Genomic DNA, 25,560 nt, shown 5'->3' with positions numbered 1-25,560 from the left:
GTCCTTCTCAAACTTCACATCCTTCAACCCTCTCACCAAATCATTCTTCATTAGCTTTTTGAGTGAGCTCATCCCAATATGAGCAAGTCTTCTATGCCATAGCCACCCAAGTGTTGTTTTAGTGAATAGGCATATTTTCAAGTTAGCATCTTCGGAGGTGAAATCCACTAAGTATAGGTTGTTGTATCTAAATCCTTTGAATATCACTTGATCATCATCCTTCTTAGATACAACAACTTCCTTCTCGGTGAACAAGCATTGGAAGCCAAGATCACATAATTGTCCAACGGATAGCAAGTTGAAGCTCAATGAAGCAACATAGAGCACATTTGAGATAGAATGATCATTTGATATTGCCACTTTGCCCAATCCTTTAACCTTGCCCTTAGAATTATCTCTAAATGTGATTCTTTCTTGTCCATCTACTTCTTCATCTAGTGAGGTGAACATACAAGGATCACCGGTCATATGTTGTGTGCAACCACTATCAATAACCCAATGACTTCTACCGGTCTTGTAGTTCACCTACACATAAGAGATCAAGCTTTAGGAACCCAAACTTGTTGAGGGCCCTTCACCTTCTCAACAAGTGACTTTGCTACCCAAATTTTCTTAGACCTATTCTTGTTGGGAGGTCCTAAGAACATGACTTTCATCTTCCCACTAGAGTCATTTCTAAGCATGTAATGAGCATTGAAGGCAAAAGGTCTAGCATGCTTGGGCAAGGGTTGTGGTGGAGTTTGGCACTCATGGGCAAAGTGGCCTTCTTGTCCACATTCAAAATACTTCTTTGGCTTTGGCTTTTATTGTTGTTGATCTTGAGCCTTCTTTTCTTTGTTTGCCATGTACCCAATGCCACTTCTATCCATCTTCATGACGGTGTTCATTAGTAGCTCACTTTGAAGATGCTTGCCTCTTGTGAACTTGCTCAATCCAATCTTGAGATGCTCTTTCTCCAACTTGAGCTTCTTGTTCTCTTCCTTGAGAGCATCATTATTTTTCTCTTGCTTGAGCTTCTTGTTCTCTTCTTTGAGCTTCTCATTCTCAAGAATCAAGTCACCATCATGATCACTAGTCTCAAGTACTATGGTGTTGGTGGTCTTGAGCTCTTCAAGATCTTTCTTGAGCTTTTCATTGTCATTCTTGAGCTTGACAAACTCATCATAATCATTGGCCTCAACCACTTGCTTGCCCTTGCTACTAAAACTTTGCTCAATGCTCTCAATGATCAAATCATCACATGATGTAGCTATATCAATCTTAACAACATTGTTAGTAGCATCATGTGGCTCATTGGATAGAAATTCTTGAGCAATGACAAGATTATCATGATTAATCTTAAGAGTAGTATATTCTTCTTTTAGCTTGTTATGGCTAGTGATGAGCTCTTTGTGCATCCCCTCAAATTTATCATGTTTATCTTTAAGCTCTTTCTTAGAAGATTTGAGCTCCTTGAGTTTGGATGATATAGCATCATTTGCTTCTCTAAGCTCAACACTAGCCTTTTCGGCTATATCACATTTTGCTAAAAGTGAATCATTCTTAGCCTCTAGTTTTTCATTCTTAGCTCTACTCTTTCTAATGATCTTAGTATATTGATTTAGCAATTTAACAAGATCATCATAAGAAGGTGATTCATATTCATCATCATCACTATCGTTATCATCATTGCTAGCATGTTCATCACCACTACTATAATCATTTGATACCTTGCGATCACCCTTGGCCATAAGGCATATGTGTGTAGGGGATGGTGGTGGTGGTGGCGGTGAAGATGATGAAGAGTCAATAACAATGGCGGCCACCTTCTCATTGTCACTATCATCATCGGATGAGCCACTAGATGAATCAATGTCCGTGAACCAATCACCGACGATGTATGCCTTTCCACTTTTCTTCTTCTTGTGGAAGTCCTTCTTCTTGCCATCTCTCTTCTTGTATGGCTTGTTTTTCTTCTTCTCATCTTCTTCTTCATTGCTTGAGTCATCTTTCTTGCCCTTGTACTTGTTCTTGTACTTATCTTTCTTGGGCTTTGTGCATTGATGTGCTAGATGACTAAGTTCTCCACAATTATAGCAATCCATCTCGGAGATTGGCTTCCTTCTAGAGCTTGTGAAGAACTTCTTCTTCTTACCATCGAACTTGATGCCACTCTTGTTGAGCTTCTTTACCATCTTGGTGGTTCTTTTCACCATGAGAGCAAGGCTTGCATCATCAACTTCATCATCACTTGAGCTCTCATACTCAAGCCTTGCTTTGCCCTTCTCTTGGCTAGCTTTGAATGCTAAGTCTTTTTCTTTCTTCTTAGTAGAGGATGAGCCATCTTGTGGTGTGATGTGCATGTACATCTCATGAGCATTGATCTTTCCTAAGATTTGTGTTGGTGTAGCGGTGGAAAGATTACCTTGATGAAGCACGGTCACAATATGCCCATATTTGTCAATGGAGAGGACACTCAAGATCTTTCTTATAACATCGGATGGTTGCATTTGAGTGAGTCCAAGCCCATTGACTTCCTCTACAAGAACATTCAAGCGTGAATACATTTCATTAGCACATTCTTTGGAAAGCATCTCAAAAGAGTTAAGCTTTTTCATAACAAGATGATAGTGTTCCTCACACTCACTCTTTGTTCCCTCATGGAGCGCACAAACGTCCGACCATAGTGCATGGGCGTCTTTGTGGTTCTTCACCCGGTTGAACACATCTTTGCAAAGGCCTCTAAAGATGGTGTTTCGAGCCTTCGCATTCCATTTTTCATAATTCACCTCATCGCCTTGTAGGTGTGTAGCATCCCGAGGTTTTGGGAAGCCTTGTGAGGCGGCTCTAAGTATTCCAACATCTAGAGCTTCTAAATACGCCTCCATGCTGATTTTCCAATATAGAAAATCATCCCCCTCAAAGATAGGAGGAGGTCCATCCCCGTGAGACATCTTTCTCTAGGCGGTTAAGCCTAAATACGTGAGCACGAGGCTTCGATACCAATTGAAAGGATCAAGATGCCAAAGAGGAGGGTGAATTGGGCTAATTCTAATTTTTTTACAATAATTAAGTCCTATGGTTAGCCCAATTAACCCCTTGTGCCTAGAAAGTGTATCTATTGATCTACCGCACAAAAGTTTAGCAACCTATGTTCCAATCCTACTCTAGCATGGCAATTATATGAATGTAAATGACAAGAATTGAATTGCTCAAAGTAAATGCTCAAAGTAAATAGAGAAGGAGGAACGCGGCGATGTTTTGCCGAGGTATCGGAGAGTTGCCACTCCCCACTAGTCCTCGTTGGAGCACCTGCGTAAGGGTGTAGCTCTCCCTTGATCCATGCAAGGATCAAGTGCTCTCTACGGGTTGATTCTTCGACACTCCGTCGCGGTGAATCACCCACAACCGCTCACAACTTGAGTTGGGTCATCCACAAGCTCTGCCGGATGATCACCAAACTCCCAATCACTATGAAGCCTTCTAGGTGATGGCGATCACCAAGAGTAACAAGCACGAACTCTCACTTGACCACGACAAGCCTAATGAGAAGGGTGAATGCACACTTTGCTACTCTTGATCTCACTAATGAGGGCTCTCTTTGGGATTCTTAAATCTCAATTACCTCACTAGGACCTTGCTCTTCTTGGCACTCTCAAAGGTGTTTCTCAGCTATTGGAATGAGCAAAAGTACCCCCACACACGAATGGAGGAAGTATTTATAAGCATGGCTAAAAAATGAACAGTTATGTGCCTCTGCGGGGTGATCGGACGCTCCGGTCATATTGACCGGACGCACCGGTCAGTTCAGTGTTTAAGTGGGTGATCGGACGCTGAACAGCGTCCGGTCAGCACTGACAGGACGTGTCTGGTCGTGATTTTCCCTCTCTAGAACCTTACTGGAGTCGACCGGACGCTGGGACTCAGTGTCCGGTCATCACTGACCGGACGCGTCTAGTCATGATTTTCCCTCTCTGGAACCTTACTGTAGTCAACAGGATGCTAGGACTCAGCGTCCGGTCACTTCACCCCTCAGTGTCCGGTCACTTCCAGACGACTTCACCTTGATCAAATGAACTGACCGGACTCTGCGCCAGCGTCCGGTCACACCGAAGCTAGCGTCCGGTCAGCATTTGACCCTCCATTCACTTCCAACTTTCGATCATACGTGAATGAAGTTTGCTCCAATGGATCTAAGGGCTTTTTAGGAGCTACCTAGTGATAGGTTTAGCAAGTGTGCACCACATCTAACCCACTAGACTCACCTAGGTCAAGCTACCCGTCCATACCCCCCTTAATAGTATGGCCAAAGGAAAAACAAAGTCCTAAACTACTCTAAGTGTATCTTCAACTCCAATCGACACTTAGAACTAGTCCATCCTTAACCTTGTCGTCCATCCTTTGAAAACCAAAACAATTTCCATCGTAGGGGCATGACCACCATGATAGCCCAATCGATCTCCATTACCATGACCTAACTTAATTGCCTCTGCAAAACACACGTTAGTCATAGTAATCACGTATTATCATTAATCACCGAAACCCAACTAGGGGCCTAGATACTTTCAAATTTGTCCTCGAGCTTGCGCACCTCTTGACAGTATGCTGCCATGAGGGTAGCACCAAGACTCCTTCATGACCTGATCAACGATCAGCTCTGAGTCGCCGCGAACATAGAGTCATGTAGCACCAAGCTCGATGGCGATGTGTAGTCCGTTAATGAGGGCCTCATACTCCACGACGTTGTTTGAGACTAAAAAGTGGAGGCGGATGGCATAGCAGAGCCTATTCCCATCCAGGGAGATCAGAACCACTCCAGCCCCCGATCCGGGCGCCATGACATACCCGTCGAAGTACATTGTCCAGTACTCGTGGGTGACATCTAGGGTCGGTAGCTGGACCTCCGTCCATTCGGCAACAAAATTCATGAGAGCTTGAGACTTAATAGCGGTACGGGGGATATACCTAATGTCGTGGCCCATGAGTTCGAGTGCCCACTTGGAGATCCATCCCACGGCGTCACGGTTGTAGACGATGTCTCTGAGCGGGTATGAAGTGACGACTGCGACTTCGTGGCCGGTGAAGTAGTGCAGGAGTTTCTAGGTTGCCATTAGCACGGCGTATAGGAGCTTCTGCACCTAGGGGTACCGGACCTTAGGGTCAGTGAGTACCTCCCCGACGAAGTATATGGGTCGTTGTACCTTAAGGTGGTGTCCCGGTTCCTCTCTTTATACGACTAGGGTGGCACTTACCACATGGTTACTGGCCGCGACGTAGAGGAGGAGGGGTTCTCCTTGTTCGAGAGCGACGATGCTGGAGCCATCGCTCTCGCCCTCATCATCCGGGAGTTTGTGGAAAGTGGTAGGAGCATAGCTCGCCATTCCCATGAATTCAGATGTGAGAGGGGATGGCGACAGCGTCCTTTAGAGCCCCCGAGCACACGCGTCCGCGGGGAATGCGAGGTCATAGGGAAACCGATCGTATGGTGTTCGTGGTGCGGTCAATACTGTCCCTTTGGATAATCGGTGGGAGATAGTAAATAGAGAGTAAATAACAGTATGCACATCACTCACAGCGGGGTTTGAGCAGAGAGTTTGCTCGGAATGAAGCGCAGATGCCTCGTCGTTGAAGTCGTTGTGCGTCCCGGAGCCGATGGAGGGCGCCCCTCCGATGGGCGTCAGAACGAGAGCCTCCTCGCGAAGGTGTAGTACGTCGAGCCGGTCGGCGACGAAGTCCAGGCTTCCAAAGAGGAAGGCCTAGGACGGCTTGAACACGGGTGGAACCCACGCCCCAACAGGTGGGAGTGCGGGAAACTCCAGTGAGCCGAAGCGAGTAGTATCGCTTGAGCCTACCATGGCGAAGGTGGCGGAAAAGTAGGCCATCCGATGACCAAAAAGTGTTGAACGTACAACGTCTTCCCCACGGACGGCGTCAACTGTCGGTGCAGAAAGTGACCAACAAGTAAATATTTGTAGTTTTGTCATACATTGTGATCGGAGGTGGCGTAGCACTCAATGACATAGGGTTTATACTGGTTCAGGCAACGTGCCCTATGTCCAGTTCCACTCGGTCAGTGACTTTATTCCTGAGCCCAGGTGCTCGAAGTTTGCAGTGGGGTTACAAACGAGAAGGAGAAAGATGGGGGTACAAGAGGTCCAGTCGGAAGGGCCGAGAGTGACAGAAGCCCCGCTATGAGCTAAGTGTTCAAGCGTGTGCTTGTGGTTCGAACCTGGCAGTTCTATGGTTGTGAACTAGTGAACTTGATCGATCTGGTGAATCTGAATGAACTTAATGAACCTGAATGTTGGGAGAGAGCGCATCCTATTTTATAGATGAAGGGGATGGCCTTACAAGTGAGAGGGAGAGAGTACGTATACTTCTAAGCCTTGTTGTCCACGCCGACGGGTACAGGATGATGGTAGGTGCCCACAACACTGTTGGATGTCAGATGCATGTGGGAGGTTGTGTTGTTTTCTTCGGGCATGGCAGACGTCGGCGCCTGCCACTCTGTTGAGACCTGGGGGCATGCAAAGGGTTTTACCATGTTCGCCTGGTACGGTAAATGCCGGCGCCCACAACACTGTCGATGCCCAGAGGCATGTGGGGGCAGCCTTACCGTAAGGGAGTTAATGGCGCCCACAATACTGTAGGGGAAAATGTCGACGCCTACAACACTGTTTTGACTCTATTTGTGTCAGGGAGATTGCAGAGTACTGTTTCTGCAGGTGCATAGGGTACGGACCCTGGTATTGCGATTTGACTTGTGCGTCCTGCCTTACTTTCTCCGTCCGTTTTGGTCCTTATCGAGCGGGCGTCCCCGGTCGGTTGGTCCCAGTCGGCTCTGATCGCGTCAGTCGGAGAAGAGCAGTGAGCAGGGGTTTGCCGCATCCCCGGTCGGAGATGCGGGTCGGAGTCGGAAGTAGTGCTTTGGACAGGCCTTCCGGTCGGAGAGGCCGTCTAGAGGCGGGCTGAAGACCAAAGCGAGCGCTCCAGTCGGAGAGGTGGGCCAGGGTCAGAAACGGGTGTCGTTCCTCCTCGGTCAGGCCTTCCGGTCGGTGATTTGATCGCCCTTCTGGCCTGTAGTTTAGGTACTTGGGTCGGCCTATGAGTCGCGCGCTGCTTGCAACGTTGCCTGCTGGGCCGAGCCTCTATTGGGAAGTCGGTCCGCGAGGGCCCTCGGGTTTATGAACTCGACACTAGCCAATCAGTACTTACCTTTCTTTTGCAGGTTTGCAAAAAAACTAGAGAAAACAGCACGGCATTTTAAGAATTTGGGTACCCTGGGGTTTTGGTCTCAGTGTGTACATTTGTTTCGGCTGGGATTCTGTCATTCTCTGCGGCTGCTACAGGGAATGTAACAGCTCCCTTCACATTCTGTGCAACTGCAGTTGGCATCGTCATGGCCTTCATCTCAGTCTTCCAGTCATATGGTTATATCCGCCTTTCTGAAAGGCTTAAAAGAACAGCAAATGAACCTTCGAAGGTACTTACATCGCCTGAAATAGTTGTAAAACTGCAGCATTATTTTCTTTTTCTCCGTGGAACAAAATATTTCTGCTGTCACTTAGCCTATTATATTCGCACCATCTTCCACCTGTCTACAGCTGCTTCATGTCCTCATCTGGATCTTACACCCATCAGCACATTATTTGTAGTATTTGACTTATTTCGCTAAATCTGCTGGAAGTAAAGTGGCTGGAATATATTTCTGATTCAAGCTAAATAAAAATAGGAATCAAACTCCTACGGAGAATTCTGTTATCTTACTTTTATGTGGTGCTCTTGATAAAATGCTCTAGACATGCTTCTGAGCCAAAACTAAAACTGTTTTCTCCTTTTTCAGGCTCCTCCACGTGCGGATGTGGTTAATAATCTGAGGAACAGTATCGTGCTTAATGTTGTTGGAATGGCTGCTGCAGTTCTTGGCCTGCAGGCAACTGTAGGTGCTTTGGTAGGCAAAGCACTCACTACCTCACCAGTGCCCTACTACCAGGGAATATCCCCTGGACAGAGTCCCGTTCTTGCTTTAGATATCTTTCTTGTTCAGGTATGCCACTGTTTATTTTTGTTTTCATTTGTGTTTAGTGTACAGTAAGAATAGCTTACGTGGGCGTTTCATGCTTTCTTTCTAATGGGAAAGTTTGTTTTGTGTAGTCTGGCATAGATTATCTTCACACAAATATTGGAACACGGGTCCACAACTGAAAACCAATATTATTTCCAATAGCTAGTGTCTAATTCTCATCATAACTAAAGCTCTAGACCTCCATTGATTTTTAAAATTCAATTTATGTTAGTCCAATTGGTATTACTATGTTTGTTTGACATTGTGGCAGTCCATTTCTTTATTTATTCAATATAACTGGTAGTTTCGCTACGTTATTACTGATACAAGAGCACTCATCGTTTTCTTGCCTTTTGTTTCTATCATCTACAGGCTTCAGCCAACACGATCCTTTCACATTTCCTTGGGATATCCAGCTCACTGGAGCTACTGCGGTCTGTAACGTTGTCTAAAACAGAAGCTGCCCCAGTGCCAAAACCGGCATGAGCGTGTCCGCAAAATCCTCCTGACCTGACGAGTATATCACCAGTTTTTTTTATTATTATTATTGTAGTCCAATACGGATCTATTGTATCCATAGATCTCCGCTCGTTTTGAACCATATGAGCTTAAATCGATTTAAGAGCCTAGTCTGTAAGCTTGACAGCTTCCAAACATACGAAAGCTGCCTCACAGAAACAGAATACCACATTGCTGTCAGGTTGGAAGCCTGGTTCCAGCTCCAGATTATGTTATTTTTTTTACTGCAGAGAGCAAGTTTCTTTGTATGCACATCATCAAAATGTGTCTAAAGGAAGAATTTAACAATTTTATATAACCAAACGATGTGCAGCGCAACAAAATGAAACCTTCATTTCCTCTATGCTATTGTAAAGCACTGTTTGTTACATTCAACTCTGGGTAACGTTGAAAAAACACAGGTTAACAGCCAGTAACCCTCATGGCCTCTACCACTGCCATATGGACCCTGTATATTTTCTAAGAGATGTACAAGATGAACAAAATCAAACCTTCAGCCAAGTAAAAACTGACGGCCCGTCAGAACCAGTCTTCAAGAATTAGAAACTCCAGTCAGCACCTTTGCCTCGTCATACATAGCATAACATACCTCCCTGACCCAGTAACACTGCAGCTGTATCCAACAAAAGAACTCATCAAACTCTTGCCGTTCTCATGATCCGAAGTGGCTTGATTATCGCGTCAAGATTGTCAGCCTGCATCTCGAGATTCCTTGAGTCCAATTCCATCGGCTGTATGTCATCCGAAGCGTCTGCATCTTCAGGGACTTCAATATCAGCACCAAGTTCAATGAAGTCAGCAAAGTCCTCACCAGAGACTTGCTCTGGTTTCTGTCTCTCTTCTTCCTCCAAAGAAACTATCCTTCCTCCACTGCCATGGCCAATGCTTGTATCAAAATACCGACCCCAACTGTTGTTTTGGACGGTGTCTACTTTGCTTCTCTTGGATTTGTTTTTCTTCTTGGGGTGATGAAGCTTGCATCTTGATTCTTGTGGGCACTCTCCTGTCGCCTCAAAGACGGGGCATACATAGCTGTGCTTTTTACGACACTGCTCGTAACAGAGATTGTTTCAAGTCCATGAAAAGATTAGTGATCTTGATTCAGAACCATAAAGGTTCATCTAAGGCCCCAGAAGTTTAAAAGATGAACGAGCTCTGTTTTAAAGCAGAGACGTGTTTTTACTTAAAGCAGAGACAGCATGCTTTTCCAGCATAGGTTTCCCCCAAAAAGAGGCAACCTTTCTGATCTATTTATCTATGAAGAATCAACACTCAACTAAATTAGATTATCCAAAATTAAGGAACTAAAAGGTGGATACTTTGACACTCTATGTCCTATAAAACATTTCATGCTAGAACAAATATACAAAGGAAGAACACCAACCTACATATATTAATTCTCATACGAAATATCGTTCACACTAACAACCCAGTGGAAGCAAGCTTTATGCTTGCTACCTCCATAGGAAATCATGTGCCTACCTACCCTCCAATGCAAGGTGCGGAACAAAAATTTAAGATCAATATAATTCTAGTGCTATCATAAATACCTCATCACCATCAGCACAATATCCCTTCAAAAAATCTTCGCAAACAGGGGCGTTCGAGTTCACTTTCACATGCCTATAGGGACAGGCTGTGTTGGTACAGAGCCCTGCTAGCGATGCCAAACATACATGTAAGCAGGCAATCAATTGCAAAGGATAGTAAACAACGGTACAATGACACTGAAATGAATCACCTTGCAGAAAGTAAGAACAATCTGGCATTCTTTCTGGCAGGACCTGCAGGACAGATACTCGTGATGGAAAAGAATGAAGCCATGACCACTAGTAGAATCAAGAAGAAATCTTACCTTGTGAGTTAGTTTGCAATTAGTACTAGAACACAAGCCTTTAAGAAATTTAGTACAGATAGCCACTTTAGCTCGGTCATGAATATAGGGACACTTGCCACCAGATTTTTTACACTCGCCGAAGCGAGTGAAGAATTGACAATATTGCTGCTTCTTTGCCAACCGTCTTCTAACAGTGTGCAAACTCCATCGAACTTTCTCACTTGCTAGCATGCGGATTACTTTCTTCGGATTTCTGACCAGTTGGTTACCTTTGTTAACACGCACGTATCTGCTCATAGAAAGACAAGTAGAGAAACAGATGTCATGATTCTGTCTGTTACTCCTAATACAAGATACAATGCAACATGGTGCGAAACATACTCATTGCAAGTTGACGACACCCTTGAATCTGAAGATGCTCTGCTGCTATTTGTTAATTGATTGGCAGCAACTGATGCAGAGTATCGATCAGAAAACAAAATGGGAATCATGAACCGTAAGTCAAAACAACACAAATCTAGTGAGAAATGGAAATATCAGATATGATAATTAGGAGACTAGGTACTGATAGCTCTAAGAAAGGTAGTCCAAACCAAAGTGTTCCAACATGGAAAGGTAGATAATCATGAATAATTGCTAATTATTCAACCATGAATCTTAAACTGGACTACAAAGTGTAGAACATGTTAAGACTTAGAAAACACAAATTGAAAATCAATCTGGTGCATCAGTAACTCATTAAATTTTAAGGCAAAGAAGCATGAAAGATTGAAAGTCATATGAAAAACAGAACAATTGCATTGCATGGAATTATACAGTTACGTATCTCATGGCAGGGCAGACCCAGTGCCGGAGGCTCCAACATGAGTGGGGTCTGGGGAACAGGAGAAGGGAAAAACCGAGGCAAGCCTTCCCCCCGCAAAATCTGCGGAGAGGCTGCTTCGAACCCACGACCTGGTGACTCAGTGAGACAGCTCTCACCACTGCACCAGGCCTGCCCTTCTAGTTATGTATCTCATGCATATAATATTTTAGTTTATGACCATCGAAAGATACCTAATGCATTACCATTCCTTCCCTTGTTACGGAGAGACTGCCGTTTTCTCTTTTCTCTTTTCTTTCTTTCAACTTCAGCAACTGCCTGCGTAGCTTCCTGCAATCCAGATTTCAGATTGCGCATGTTTGATCAAGCAAAAATAGTGCAAGGCAGCAGCTCTATAAACTAAACAAAATAATGTTCTTGGTGTTGAAAAACATAGAAACTATGCAAGTTACTAATTCTGAAATAACATTTAACAAATGAAACTAGGAAACAAGATAGTCTAGTATATGTTCTCATGACCCTACTAGCAGTCTAACAAATGTTAACTCTCAAAACAGGGATTCATTAAGAATAATATTTATATTTGAGCTTCAAGAGCTAAAAGAAAATGCAGTTATATTTAAATCTATCCTCACATGTTTCCATTGAATTCCGCATCTGAATATAATGCAGTGGTGGTTAGGACACTAAACTAAATTCACATGGATTACTCAATGAGTGATCAGGGAGAATATGCATCTCTGAATTCAATACCTCATTAACCTTTTGAGAATGTTTCTCAAGGGACCTTGACCATTTCAAACTTGACCTGCCTATACTTAACACTCCAGATTTCCGAAGAGAGAATCCATCAGTAGAGACGGTGTAAATAGTACTTCTCTTCCTTGTTTGCAATAATTTTCTGACAAATGATAGAGGATCATGACTTGCTATTAACAAATTGAATGGAATGAATCAATACAGAATAAGGGAAAATTAAGGCCATTCTGGTATTGGTTACCTCATTATCCCTATAGAGCTTGTATTCAACAACGAAGAGTAACTGCCTCTGAAGTTCTGGAAGAATATTTTTCTTTTCCATGGAAGTATACGAGGGAAGGCCTTCATATGACTAGCTCCCACAAAAGATTTCTTTCGAGGATTTTGTCCACTAAGTGTCCAGACATGAGAGAAACTTCTGACAGTATTTGTTGTCTGAAGAGCTGCATTTAGAAAATTTACACAAATGATATTTCAAAATGAATTAGCATTGCTTCATTGTCCAAGTACATGCCCTCAGAAAGCATAGGTCAAGAGGGAAAAGAAAGAAAAGGCTGGCAGCAATGTAGTTTAGAACAAAGATGTTGTCTACACAAAGTTTGACAAGTAGTGACCAAATCTTGTAGGAAAAACAGTGTGAAGTCATCAACTCATCATAGAAAAAGCAGGAGAAAGGTGTTCATGTCTCGATCTTCAAAAGGTGAAAGAGTGGGATACCAAGAGGAAAGGTCATCTATAGGACTATAACCAGGTATGCATAGTTTGGCAATAATATCATTCATATTTAGTTATGGTTCTCAATTTTTCAATTTAGCTAATGTTCCTTCTAATTTACACTAAAGAAATAACTGAAATAAAAAAAGACAGACATGCAAAACCACTTGCTCGATAGACGTGAAATACACTATATGTAATTTCCAAACAGGTTCCAGCATACTAGAGAATGCTAACATGTTAATTAAATAACAACTTGGTTAAAGGTACAAGGAACAGCCGAACAAGTATGAACAAGTATTTTTTATAGCATGTTACCTTTGTGCGGCCTGTCCTTTGCCACAGTGATATTGTTGTTGGAAGATGCAGACATTAGAACTTTACTCTCACCTGACTTTATATTCTCGGCCTGAGATGTATCTTTTGAACTCGGAGCATCAGAAGTAGAGGGACCCAAAATAATCTGATTTCTCCTTTTCTTGAAATAGAGATCAAATGTTGCGGATGGCTGCAGTAACATAATCTTATCCAAGGAAATGTTACTCGACTCACCAAGATGTTGCCCCTGTGCAGCAACAAGTTGATTTAACTTTGGTCTAACATAAAATGCTTTACCAGCATCAAGGGCTTCAGACTTGTGTGAACTAATAATGCTTGGATTGTCAGCACCTGAGTTAACCTGCCCACTGGAATCTTCCTTTTCAGTTTCAAGGACCTGTTGCTGCAAATTTTGAGACAATGGCTCCAAAACATTCACAGCACAACTGATGGATTTGGTGTGAAGTGGCAAAGGTGGGGTCTTGGGTCTTTCAACTGAAATATGAGAATGTGCTACGTCTTTTGAATCGACTTTCCTGACAAAGTTCATGCTTCTCCTCATAACAGGCTTACTCAACTTATTTTGAGAATCTAGACTAGAAGAAGAATGAAGATGATTTCCAGTGCCTGGATTTCTAATGAGGGCATTACCCTTGCGGATATAAGAGTTTTCACTTTTGCTGTTCTTTTTTACTGGGAGTTTAGGGGGCAATCCTGAAGTCTGTGAAACATGCAATGATGAATTAGAAGATGGCACATTGTCACGACGCCATGTCCTGTTCCTTGCATTCTGGTTTAAGCGAGGGGGCTCTCGCAATGAACCAGGCAAAGCCACCTGTTTAGTAGGTACCTTAGATACTATGGAGCTTGCAATATTAATTCGAGGAGGAGATTTTACTACAGAGTTGACTACTGAATCTGACAATGCCTTCTTGCTATCCTCCTTTGGTGCTGATACCTTGTCTGGAGAACTGATAGGAAGTAGAGAGGATTTGCATGATTGATGATCCTTTTTAGCTTCTGATACAATGGCTTCAATCCAGGAGGATATCGAATCATGTGTTGTACTTGACACGCCCACAGGGTCCTCGGTACTTCCATGATAGGTGTGATCAGAATCAACAGATACCTGAGAAGAAGCTAACTCTCGACCTGGTGCATCAGCAGATTGTGAAGATAAGAGAATCGGTTTATTAAGGTTATCTATAGGTTTATCCACTGTGCGATAACTATTGTGATCTAAAACATTTAAAGAATTAACAGAAGAACCTGGGAGAACAATCTCATCCTCAACATCCTTATTTCCCTCTTCGGTTGCCAAAAGGTCTGCTTGAGGCATACTGATATCACATAGTTTGAGGCTGTGATCCTGGCCAGACAAAATATCAATATTGCCACGCTGGTCAATATCTGGCATACTATCATGATCCTGACAGACAGAGGCACCTTCATCCACAATCTGCTCTAAACCTAACCTCTCATTACTACCAGTAGCATCATTACCCAAGCAGCTGACAGTAAGTGGTAAAGTCAACCAATTCTGACTGCCTGCATTCATAAAGTCATTGCCAGATTCACCTTTTCTTTTGACAATATTACCAAATTCTGTCATTGTCACATCAAATCCTTGGTTTACATCCACTAGGTTATGGTTTTCCTCAGGCTGTCCCTCACTCTCTGCACTACTGAAATAGATATTATTACCAAGGGTCAAAGCTGTAGGAACAGAATGCTCACTGTTACCAGATACAGATGGCGAATCATGGGAATGTAAGGAGGATGGGTTGTGGTCAGGAGGCGGGTGGGGTCTATGAAGATGTGTCAGTTCTGCTACTTGAGATGAAGTGCTCCTCCCTACACCATTATTCAGAATAACAGCACCGGAGGAATCCTTCATAGGATCATCATCCAATGATGGCAGAATTGTGCTCTCTGTATCTCTGGATGACTGCAGAGCATGGGTATCTGTATCCACTACTTCCAGGGGAAGATCTTGCTTACTTAAAGCAGCTTTCGCATCGTGGAAATCAACTTGCATGCTGCTATCGTCGGTTCCACCTGCTACATCAAACTCTGGAGTGTACAAGGAGTTATCTGAAGTTCCTACATTCGTCCCATTTAAATCCATGGGGCTCTTGCACGCTACATTCTGAGCAAACTTACTACTAACAATTTCTATTGTGTTATGAGCTTCGGCGCATTCTATTGTTTGAAAAGCACTTGAATCCATGGGCATTTGGCTCTCCTTCTGGATATTCTCACTAACATTAATTTGTAATGTACTCAAGGCTTGCACATTTTGGTGTGCAAAAGAAGTAGCTTCATTTGGTTCAATGGGCATTCTCCACTCTTTCTCCTGGGTAATCTCATTAACACTTTTTTCCGTGGTATTAAGGGTTCCCGAAGATCCAAAAGATGCCACATCCTTTTCTCCTGGATTGTTCAGCAGATTGCCTTCTTCCTTACGTGCACCATGAGTAACAGCGGCTTCTGCTATCTTGGGATTTCCCTCAGGTTGGCCTACAGAAGCAGCACACACTTCACTTGCACCAATCAGAATCATACCCTTTTTTTCATGGTTATCCTTGCTCGGAGTCATGCTAACTTCATCTGTACTAGGACTTCTAATGGGATCATTTAGAAAGAAAAGGCCTTCTTCCCTCCTGCCATCCTCACTTCCACTAACTTCTGTTGTACAATCCTTAGCTCCATTCACATAAACAGCACTATTTCCACTCAGGACCTCAGGAACTTTGTTGCCTTCCATGTTTTCCACTTCACAATCATGTGGTTCCGCATCAAGAATCCTTGCGCAATTAATTCCAACATTCACTGGACCTGAAACAGCCAGAATTTCACCCTCTTCTTCTGGTTGAGAATTATTGTTCTCACAATGAAGGGTAGCATTTTTAACACTTGAATTGATGAAACACCTATCATCTTCTTTTCCAGGATGTTCAACACCACTTGTATTAAATGTTTTAGTAGATTCAATGGCTGGACATGCATTGTCATCAATTGAATTCACGAAGCTCTTATAATCTTCTTTTCCAGGATGCTTTCTCCGGCTAGCACTTGCTGTGTCAAGAGTATCCGTAGATGCAATGGTTGAAGCAGCATTGCTCTTACTCAGATTCACCAAATCATTATTTTGTTCCTTCTGGACCTCCACACTGTTAGCAACTCCAGCTGTATCACCAGTACTGACCAAATTGTGTGCAGAGATAGCATCCTTTTCAAAAGATGATGTTGTGATCTCACCTTCTTCTTTCTCAGAAGCATTTGCATTAGCTTCTTCTTTCTCAGAGGCATCCGCATTAGCATCAACGCTGTCCTTTTCTGAGATGGTCGAACTACTAGTTTGTTTATCTTTGGCACCGATCTTCCTAACAATCTTCTTGATGACTATCTTTTTCACTTTCTTCACACCAGACCCAGGAAAGGCTGCAGATCTCACACCTGCACTCGTGAAACCTGGTATACTATTACCAACCTTGTCAGGCTTCTTGGTAACCTTATTAACAGCTCTTTCTTTTTCCTTGGCTTCTGGTGAAGGCTTCACAATAACTGAGGACAGCACCTTCTCAGTTTTCTTTGCTGCATTCTTCTTCATTCCTGCACTATCATCACTACCCTTACAATCAGAACTCTTTGCCTTGCAATCCAAAGAAATTACGCTGGCCAATTCCTTTGAAGCAGACCCAGAGTTTTTGGTCTTGCTCGGCGAAATATGCACCTCCTTTGGCACCTTGCGTGGAGAAGGTGGCGTATACAGTGAGGGATTCTCCTCAATACGATGCCACACAGACAATCTCGTAGGAGCCATCTTCTGTGGGGCTCGCCTAGGCGAGCCAGGCAACATAGTCAACATGGACATCGGCATCTTCCTGTTTCCATTACTGTCGCTGTGCGCCACAAAGCCCTCGTGGCTGCCGTAAGAATAACTAGTTGCCCTATCTACAAAACTGTCATCTGGTGGGGGAGAATAGCCAGGGTGCGGCTGTTGCCTCTGGCGGCGGGGTGGCGGGCCAGAGCTGGATGTGCTCTCCCGATCACCCGAGTCATGCATGGCGCAGCGGTACCTCTTCCGTGCACTGGGTGGCGACAGCGACACCCGGAGCTGACGGGCAGCGTAGCGCCGCTCCTCCTCAGCCTCCTCCCACGAGAGCTGCGGCTTCAGCTGGTGGGCAGCGTAGCAGCGCCCCTCCTCAGCCTCCTCCCACGAGAGTTGTGGCTGCTGGTGAAGGTGCTGCGGCTGCTGCTGCTGGTGATGGTGCTGCGGCTGCTGCTGGTTGTGATGGTACTGCGGCATCTGCTGGTGGTGATGGTGGGGGTGGTGGCTGGGGATGCGGCGGATCTCGTCGGCGGGGCGGAAGTCGCCGCCGCCGCCGTGGCGCTGCTGGTGGTACGGCTGATGAGGAGGAGGGGGGTTGTGGTACGGCGGCGGGGAGTAGGTTTCTGGAGTGGGGCGGAGCGGGAGGGGGGCGTAGTGGGGGCCGTCGTGGCGGTGGTGCGGCGGGGGAGGTGGCGGCGGGGGCAGCGGCTGGGGCGGAGGCGGCGGCGGCGGCGGCTGTTGGTGGACGCGCGGGAGGGGGTGGTGGTCGGGAGGGGGGTACGGGATCGAGCGGGAGTCGTACTCGTAGTCATACCTGGACCGCGCGGGGGCAGCGCCGCCGCCGCCGGCCAAGTGGTGGTGGTGCTGGTGCTGGTGGTGGCCGGGGTGCGCGGCGCGGCGGTGGTGCGGGTTGCCGAAGGGTTGGTGCGGATCCATGGCGATTGCCGCCCGACGAAGCGCCGGGGAGAGGAAGCGTCGCGTGGATTGGCTCGGGACTAGGTGAATTGCGATTGCAATTCGGCGACGCCGAGGCGGGCGGGGCGCTCTAGGGTTAGATCAGAGGAGGGGGGCGGCGCGAATCGCGTGCTGCGTCGCGGCTGCTGCTTTGCTTGCCCAGCCGGCAACGGCAGCGTGCTTGATCGGGTCTGCCGGCTGCGGCCTGCGGAGAACCCGGGGGCAGGAGATGGGAAGGGGATCTGTGGCGGCCTGGATTTTGCCGTCTCGGCTGCGAATTCTCTCGCCAGCAATGACGTGCCGCCTTTTGGTGCGGTCTGATCGGGAAAGCAGAGCACGATGCGATCTGACGTTTGGGTTAGGCCAGGAGCCAGGAGGTGCAGCAGGCGCCGGCCGGCACGGGCACGAGTGGGTGGGGTGTGCCTGTGAATTGCGGCCCGGGTAGGCTAACTCCTTTTCGTGATATTTGCTTCGTTTGTTTGGCTGATAAGTTATGGTTGAAAGTATTAATTTATTGTAAAAAAAATATTATTTATTAACTGAAAAAATATGGTTTATAAACCCAGCCAGGGCGTATGCCAACCGACCTTTGTTGGCCTTTCCGACGGTTCATCAATTTTTGAAGCTGCCACGTTAGCATTTTCGAAACTTTCAATTTCATCAATCAAGAAAAGGTTGGATTTAAAGATGAATAGTTTATTGGAAATCTCCTAAGTGCATATGCATATATACAACTCACGTTTACACACAAACAAATCAACATATACAGTGAGTGAGTTATCTATTTAAGTGCTTGCAAATTGTTTAATGTTTAGTTGTAACCATGGTCGATCAATCATGCATGAGTCATGTATACTCCCTCCGTCTCAAAATAACTGTCATTCTCGCTTTTCGAAAAATAACTTTGACTAATTTTATATAAAAAGTATTAATATTTATAATACACAATTGATATCATTAGATAGATTTTGAATATATTTTCATAATAAATTTATTTAGAGATATAAATGTTGCACGTATTTTCTACAAATCTACTCAAATTTACGGCATGAAAATACAAAACGACAGTAATTTGGGACAGAGGGAGTACTATGGAGGCGTCACCAAGACTCTACCAATCTAGTAGTAGATGTTAGGTCCATTTGGATTCAAAATTTTCTAATGTCTTAGACAAAAAATATTACGACTTTATAAAATATACTTTGATATTCGTCGAATTCAAGGGAGGTAAACATAGTCGCTTCGTCCTACTTGGAGACAATCGCTGCGTCCTTTCTCCTCGCCACTGTCTAGGGGCCCTCTCCTTCCTCTCATGCGAGGGACCCATCTATCGTTTAGCATGGTTCTTTAGCTTTAGCTCGTTTAGGTTTAGTCCAAATAAATCTATGGGATTATTTTGGTTGGGGTCTTGTTACTTGTATCGATTTCGATGATTGCCAGGACGAGGTCGTCGCTGCGGAAAACCTATTTGTGGCCATTATCTGCAAAGGAAAATGTGTTGTTGGGCACTCTCAACGAGGATAGTTACTCTAGATCATCGATCTCATCGCTGGCGATCGTGAAGAGAAAATCAAGTATTAGATGTGATTAATCTACAACATATGTTGTACCCAATGATGCGATGTTCTTTCATCGATTCAAATGTATTTCAGACTGGTTCTAGCTAGAATATTGGATCTTGCGACATGCCTAATGTTTAATCATTGCATTTGGCATAATCACCTACACTCTGGCTTTGGTGTTCCACAATGCTTTGTTCATTTAGAGCAACGACTGCATCGAGGTGGAAGAATCTTGATAGAATATTATATATTTTTTATTTTAATTTTTTCATGTGAAATTTAGGGATGTATTGAGCTTAAGATAATTCCCACTTTCTATTATGCTAAAAAATACTTTGTGTGGAGGATATGACCCCCGGTACCCACAAGATAAGACATGGACTGCACTACCAAAGGTGGTCCAGCCCACAAGATTAAGATGTGCATCGCAAGACTAAATGAAGATGTGATTGATTGTATAATACCGAATAGGATACTTTCCTTGTAACTCTAACCCTCTAGAACATACAAGGAGGGCAGGGGTCCCCCAGTGGACATCCCTATACGGATCCTAGGCCTAGCCTAAGGCATCTGATTACACGCAATATCATACGATCGTCAATACAAACCAACAGACCACAGGAGTAGGGTATTACGTCGTGCTGACTGTTCGAACCTATCTAACTCTTATGTCTCTATTGTCTTCTTGTTCTCGATTACACGTATCTCTGCCGATCAATCTACCATCGTGGGATACCCCTCGGAGGACTGCCGATGATATTCTATCGTCAGTTGGCGTGCCAAGATGGTACACTTTTTAGGCTCTTCGTCCTCTCCGAAGTCTGGCTAGATCTTTACGGTCGGATCGATCTCTTGGGTCATCAATGCTGACAGAGACGAAGAGATCATCAAGCCGGTGCATATCGATTATGTGCCGACAACACCAACATCTGCAACAGTAGATCCGATCTCGAAACCGCCTCCGAGGTCGTCTTCACCAACAACTCGTCGCCAGTTATCCCGCTACTCGAGGAAGCTGGTCGGCAATGACAATCTGATCGCATCCATCGATCAGGTCGGTTAGAAGCTCGCCGACCACCTGGGGACAATAATAACGCCTTCCAGGATCACAACAAAGTGGTCTCCACTATCTTCGGGGGCATCGCCGCCGTCGAGAATGTAACAGAACCGACCAAATCATAAGAACGTAAGTACAAAAACAATCACTGAAGCGATCAAATTCCTGTACTTAAGCTCCCATAATCCCGGTAGTCCGGAAATCACGAAGGATTTCAACCAACTCTCGACATACAAACCAAGATCGTAGTGATTCAACATAACACATCATCCGTTACAACATTTCATAATAAGCATTCAGATTACATCCATCAGAGTTTAAATAGAATATTATAAACCAAGTTTGAGTGTGCGGAAGCAACATAGTTTGGTACAAAACATCATAGTTTTCAATTACATTGCCAAGTCTGAGTCATGTCCCACCAAAAGCATTATCAGGTACGAGAACTAGTAGAGACCGTGCCCAACGGTCTAGTCTTCATCCCCAGCTGGGAGAAGGTAGTACTTGCAGCAACCAAAGTAGAACTGGTCATCTGCAACAGGTGGGAGATAAACCCTGAGTACGAGAAGATACTCAGCTAGACTTACCCGACAAAACCAGAAATAAAAGACACCAAGGATCATGCAAGGCTTTTCAGGTGGGCTAGCTTGACATAGTTGCATAAAAGAGCTTATGAATATAGTAACCAATTTAAACTTAGCATCAAGTTATCATCATTTACCTGTCCACTAGATTAGCACATGTACTAGAGCACTCACTTATTAGGAGCAAACAATATTAACCATAGCAGGTATAATAAGGCTGTCATCATCATATCATCATTTCCGAACCATTAGATTATTTAGTGTATCTACATTGGAGATAAACCCGTCAAGTTTTCACTAACCGGGAGAGGCGGCGACTCGAATCGAATTACAACTCAGCTGAGGGGGTATTCCTAACTCTCACCCTGGCATACTTAGCAAGGGTAGCCGTGGGTTACCTTTGGTACAACTCAGGAACCAAATTCGTGGGTTCGATTAGCGCCAGCGCTCTCAGGGATTACCCTTCTGCCAGGACGATCAGGACTTTTAAATCACCTGCCCTTGGACTCACGCCTACGGCTCCCTTCCGAGGCGTACTTTATACTTATCGACTCCCGGCCTGAGGTAAGCTACTCGGCTTCACGGTCGGTCTTCAAACACGGCCAACTAAGAGAGAGGCATGCGTTCAACATGAACAGGAAAGGCTCCAAGAATTAGTCCTTAAGCGACACAGACGGAGTCACTGCAAACCGGCAAGCCTCCATCCGATCTTCATTTCAAATTGAGACTGGTTCTTTTCCACGATAGCAAATATAGCCAACCGTGCCACATATATCTTCCTATATCTCGCAGGTGACAGGAAATCACCTGACTTCTACCGTGTTTAAGTAGGGCTAAGCACTACACGAGCCTGAGCTACATAGGATTCAGGGTAACAATATCTGGACAAGGATTGGGTAACCAATGCAGCAAGTGTTTGCATCCAACACCTAAACTCAATGCAACAATATATGTAATAATAATAATGTAACTGCATTTCGGAAATTAGGAGGCTTAATATGCTCCGGGGCTTGCCTTTCACAAAGTTGCAAGGACGGTGATCCAGGCACTCAACGGCGACCTCGTCCGGCACTTCTCCTAAAGGCTGCTCCTCCTGAATCTCCGGTGTCGGCTGCTGCTGCTCGCTCGGTTCCTCGAATTCTAGCAGGGTCACTCCTTCCGGTACACCTATTGCATGCCGATGCACAAGATAAATATCATGGATGCATAAGGAATGACATGATGCTCAATGATGAATGAATCACAGTAAGTGTTTACCGAAAACATCACTGGACACTTGTTTACTGAGTAAGACTAGCCCTATTCAAATCACTTTAAAACAGGTATCTAATTTAACTTGAAGAACAAGATCAACTTACCTAACTTGCATAACCTAAGATAAAGATGCTCATCTTCAGTTAAAGGCCTAACACCTAGGAACATTACCACAAACTTAGAAATAGTAAAGGCATATATAAATCCACAGTTAAAGTTTCATATGCACACAAGTAGTCCCTTAATTCAATCATAATAAGAGTTATACAAATCCAAATGACTTGCATGAGGACATTCTGGAAAGCTTATGAAATTATCTACAAATCATTTGTAAACATCAAAGCATGATTCTTACGTTAATTAAATCGAATTCCAGTAAACCAAGAATCTGTCCAGAAATGACAGGGTTACTAGCTTAATTATTTAATGATGATACAAAAGCATAATTTGACCAAGCCAAGTTAACCAACTTGTTGCACATACCAGAGAAACACTAGAAAGTATAGTGCCAACTTCTAAATAAATTATTTAATATCCTTTTTCAAATTTATTTAGTTAATTGGGTGATTTAAGCAATATATAGTAAAACTATTCAGAAAAATCTACAAAAATTACAGTAGCTATCTCATGCTTCACATAGACTACCATAAAAATTTCAAAGCCATGGAGCAAGCAGAACTTGCTGTATCTAAAATAACAGGTGGCATGCCTATTTTTAGCATAATTAGGAAACCCTAATGAAAAGTGTCAAGCAACAGATTTCACATTTTTTTAGCATCATTCTATCATAAGAACCTTACTCACCAAATTTTACCTATACTGGATCTATAGAAAAATTATGAAAATTCACACAAGATCCATCCATTGATAAAAAAAAATTCTATAACTCAAAAACTATACATGCACTAGCTCTGAAATTTTAACCAGAGCTTCTACTAAGCAATAATAGATTACCCACAAAATTTCATCATTTTTGGACCACAAAAACTCAAGATAAAATTCAAACAAGTTTGCATGTATCCAAAAATACATTTCGAAGTCCTATTTAATTCATCCAGAATTTCTAAAATATGTGCTCATATAATATTTTTATTAAATACTAGACCTTACCCGGAACTCAATAAAATTGGAACCATAACATTTGGATCTACCAAACTTGAGTTACACATTTTTGAATCTATACATAAATCTTGTGAAAAACAATTAAACAAAACAAAAAGGAAAACCTAACTCTACTGCTGGGCCAGCCCGAAGGTCACGGCGGCCCACAACTCACGCTGGCGCGGCCCAAACGCGATGCGGCCCACGCCGACTCCCGCCTCCGCATCGGAGACTGACCGAGGGGACCCGCGCGTCAGTGAGAGAAACAGGGGAGCGGAGGAAGACGACAGCGCAACTCGCCGTCGGTGGCTTCTCCGACGAAGGCAACGGTGCCAACGTGTTTGCCTCACCCAAGCGGACCTAGGGGAACCCTCTATTGCAGCTAATGACGTAGCTAGAGGGGGTGGTGACTAGCACGGTGGCGCGCGGCCACGGCACGGCCGGCTCCGGCGAGGCTACGGCGTCATGGCCCTAGTGACTCACTCAGCGAGCTTCAGCGACACACATAGAAGCCAGCGTAAGGGAGAGAAGGGGCGATATGAGGCTCGAGCAGCATGGCCACGTGCGAGCTCAGTCGACGGCGGTCATGGCGACCCGGTGGAGCCACCTACGCGGTGAGCTCTACCTACGGCGAAAATGGAATGGCGGTGGGGTCACGGACGTGGAGGAGCTCACGGTGGTGCTGTGGCAGGGATGAATCGGACCAAGGCGCTCGGTTGAGGTGGATTTGGCTCGACGCTGCTTCGGTGTTCCGGTCGCCGTGCGCGCGGAGGAAGGAGAGGGCAGGGTGAAATGGCGAGTGCACGAGCGAGTGGCAAGGCGCTGGCTTGAAGTGGAGGACAATGGGCAGTGGCTTCAGATCAGCCACGGCGTGTGGCAGCGCGATCAGCCAGCCGACGCTAGGTGTCACCCACACGGCGCTTGTTTTCTGAACTCGGTCAGTCACTGTAGCGCGCATTCAGTCGACTTGAACCGCCTGATAGCGCGAATTCAACACCTTAATACGGCTAATCCAATGATTCTTTGCAAAAACGGTGTACATGAAAAATGTAGATGTACCATCCATCTACAATTTCTTTTCAAGGACCATGATCTAATTCACCATGGATAAGCAGTTACATCAAGCCAAAGATTGCTCAATCACACTGAAATTACAGCCATGACTTAGAATATTTTCTAAGTGTGAAATCATCATGTAACTCTGACTTGTGGGCCAGGTTTGACCATGTTCCACACATTTTCATGAGTTGGCCATAAAACAACTTTTGTTCCTTAATAAATTAGCTACAACTTTTGTAAAGAGTGTATAGCCATGCAAAGTCTCTAAGTTGGACTTTTGAATCAGTCAAACAGTGACACTCCAAGGGTCAATTCAAGTCAAACCTCCAATTGAGGGCATTTTGGTCATTTTGATCTATATGAACAATGTCCCAACAAGTAACCTAAGTGTAGTTAAGGTGTAATAGACCATGATCAACCATTTTACAAAATTGTTATACCACTTCTAATGATCACATGTGATAAAGCAATTAAAACAAGCAATTCATTCATATGTTTCAATTCCATGTTTCACATGTTTCATGACCTTGTGGTTATTTTATACTTGTCCTATTACTACCATGTTGCCATGTTTCAAGGTATGAGAACTTCATGTTACATTCACATGTTGCACTACTACCATTCTAAGCAATCAAGCATGAAACACACACAATTGAAAATGTTGCATATGCATGTTTCAGTAACAATGACATGCTGAGATAGATGATGCACATGTTTATGAAATAAAATACAATTAGTGGAAGCCAAACACCTAGGGTGTTACAGCCTTCCCCCCTTAGAAAAAATCTCGTCCCGAGATTTGGAAAGCGTACCATTTAATATAGAAAGCTGGATAGTTTTCCTTTAAATAATCTTCCCACTCCTAGGTTGCATCCCGTTCACTATGATTACTCCAAACTATCTTGTATAACTTAACTACTCGTGTACGAGTCACTCTTTCTTGAGTATCCAGAACTTGCATGGGCTTCTCCTCATAAGAAAGATCAGATTTCAAGTTGACTTTCCTTGTTGCTATTCTCTCCTCGGGAATACGAAGACACTTCTTCAGCTGGGACAAATGGAATACCAGGAATATAGCTCCCATTTCACATGGTAGATCGAGCTTATATGCTACTCTTCCACTTTTCTCGATAATGCGGT

General features: G+C 44.3%; 1 protein-coding gene and 1 pseudogene across 7 annotated transcripts; one reads left to right on the top strand and one right to left on the bottom strand.

The window, feature by feature from the left end:
- Positions 1-10,500, top strand: part of LOC136520307 (protein TIC 21, chloroplastic-like) — a 36,631-nt pseudogene extending 26,131 nt beyond the window's left edge.
- Positions 8,887-18,130, bottom strand: LOC136520305 (uncharacterized). 7 transcript variants are annotated; one of them, XM_066513770.1, is made up of 10 exons: positions 14,284-18,130; positions 13,015-14,166; positions 12,224-12,425; positions 11,977-12,124; positions 11,457-11,553; positions 10,782-10,917; positions 10,419-10,689; positions 10,305-10,347; positions 10,114-10,217; positions 8,887-9,612 (listed from the first exon to the last, which is right to left on the bottom strand). In XM_066513770.1, exons 1-10 carry the CDS (start codon positions 17,783-17,785, stop codon positions 9,199-9,201), a joined length of 6,069 nt encoding a protein of 2,022 aa, XP_066369867.1. In that variant the 5' UTR covers positions 17,786-18,130; the 3' UTR covers positions 8,887-9,198. The 7 variants fall into 7 exon arrangements, with proteins under 7 accessions (XP_066369867.1, XP_066369861.1, XP_066369865.1 ...); XM_066513764.1 differs by having other exon boundaries at positions 13,015-18,130; XM_066513768.1 differs by having other exon boundaries at positions 10,782-10,851; positions 13,015-18,130.
- Positions 18,131-25,560: the final 7,430 nt, after the last annotated feature.

This window comes from Miscanthus floridulus, chromosome 18 (genome assembly GCF_019320115.1).
Source record: "Miscanthus floridulus cultivar M001 chromosome 18, ASM1932011v1, whole genome shotgun sequence".
Lineage (NCBI taxonomy): Eukaryota > Viridiplantae > Streptophyta > Magnoliopsida > Poales > Poaceae > Miscanthus > Miscanthus floridulus.
Note: the sequence above shows the minus strand (reverse complement) of the source record. Positions and strands in the feature narration are given on the sequence as shown.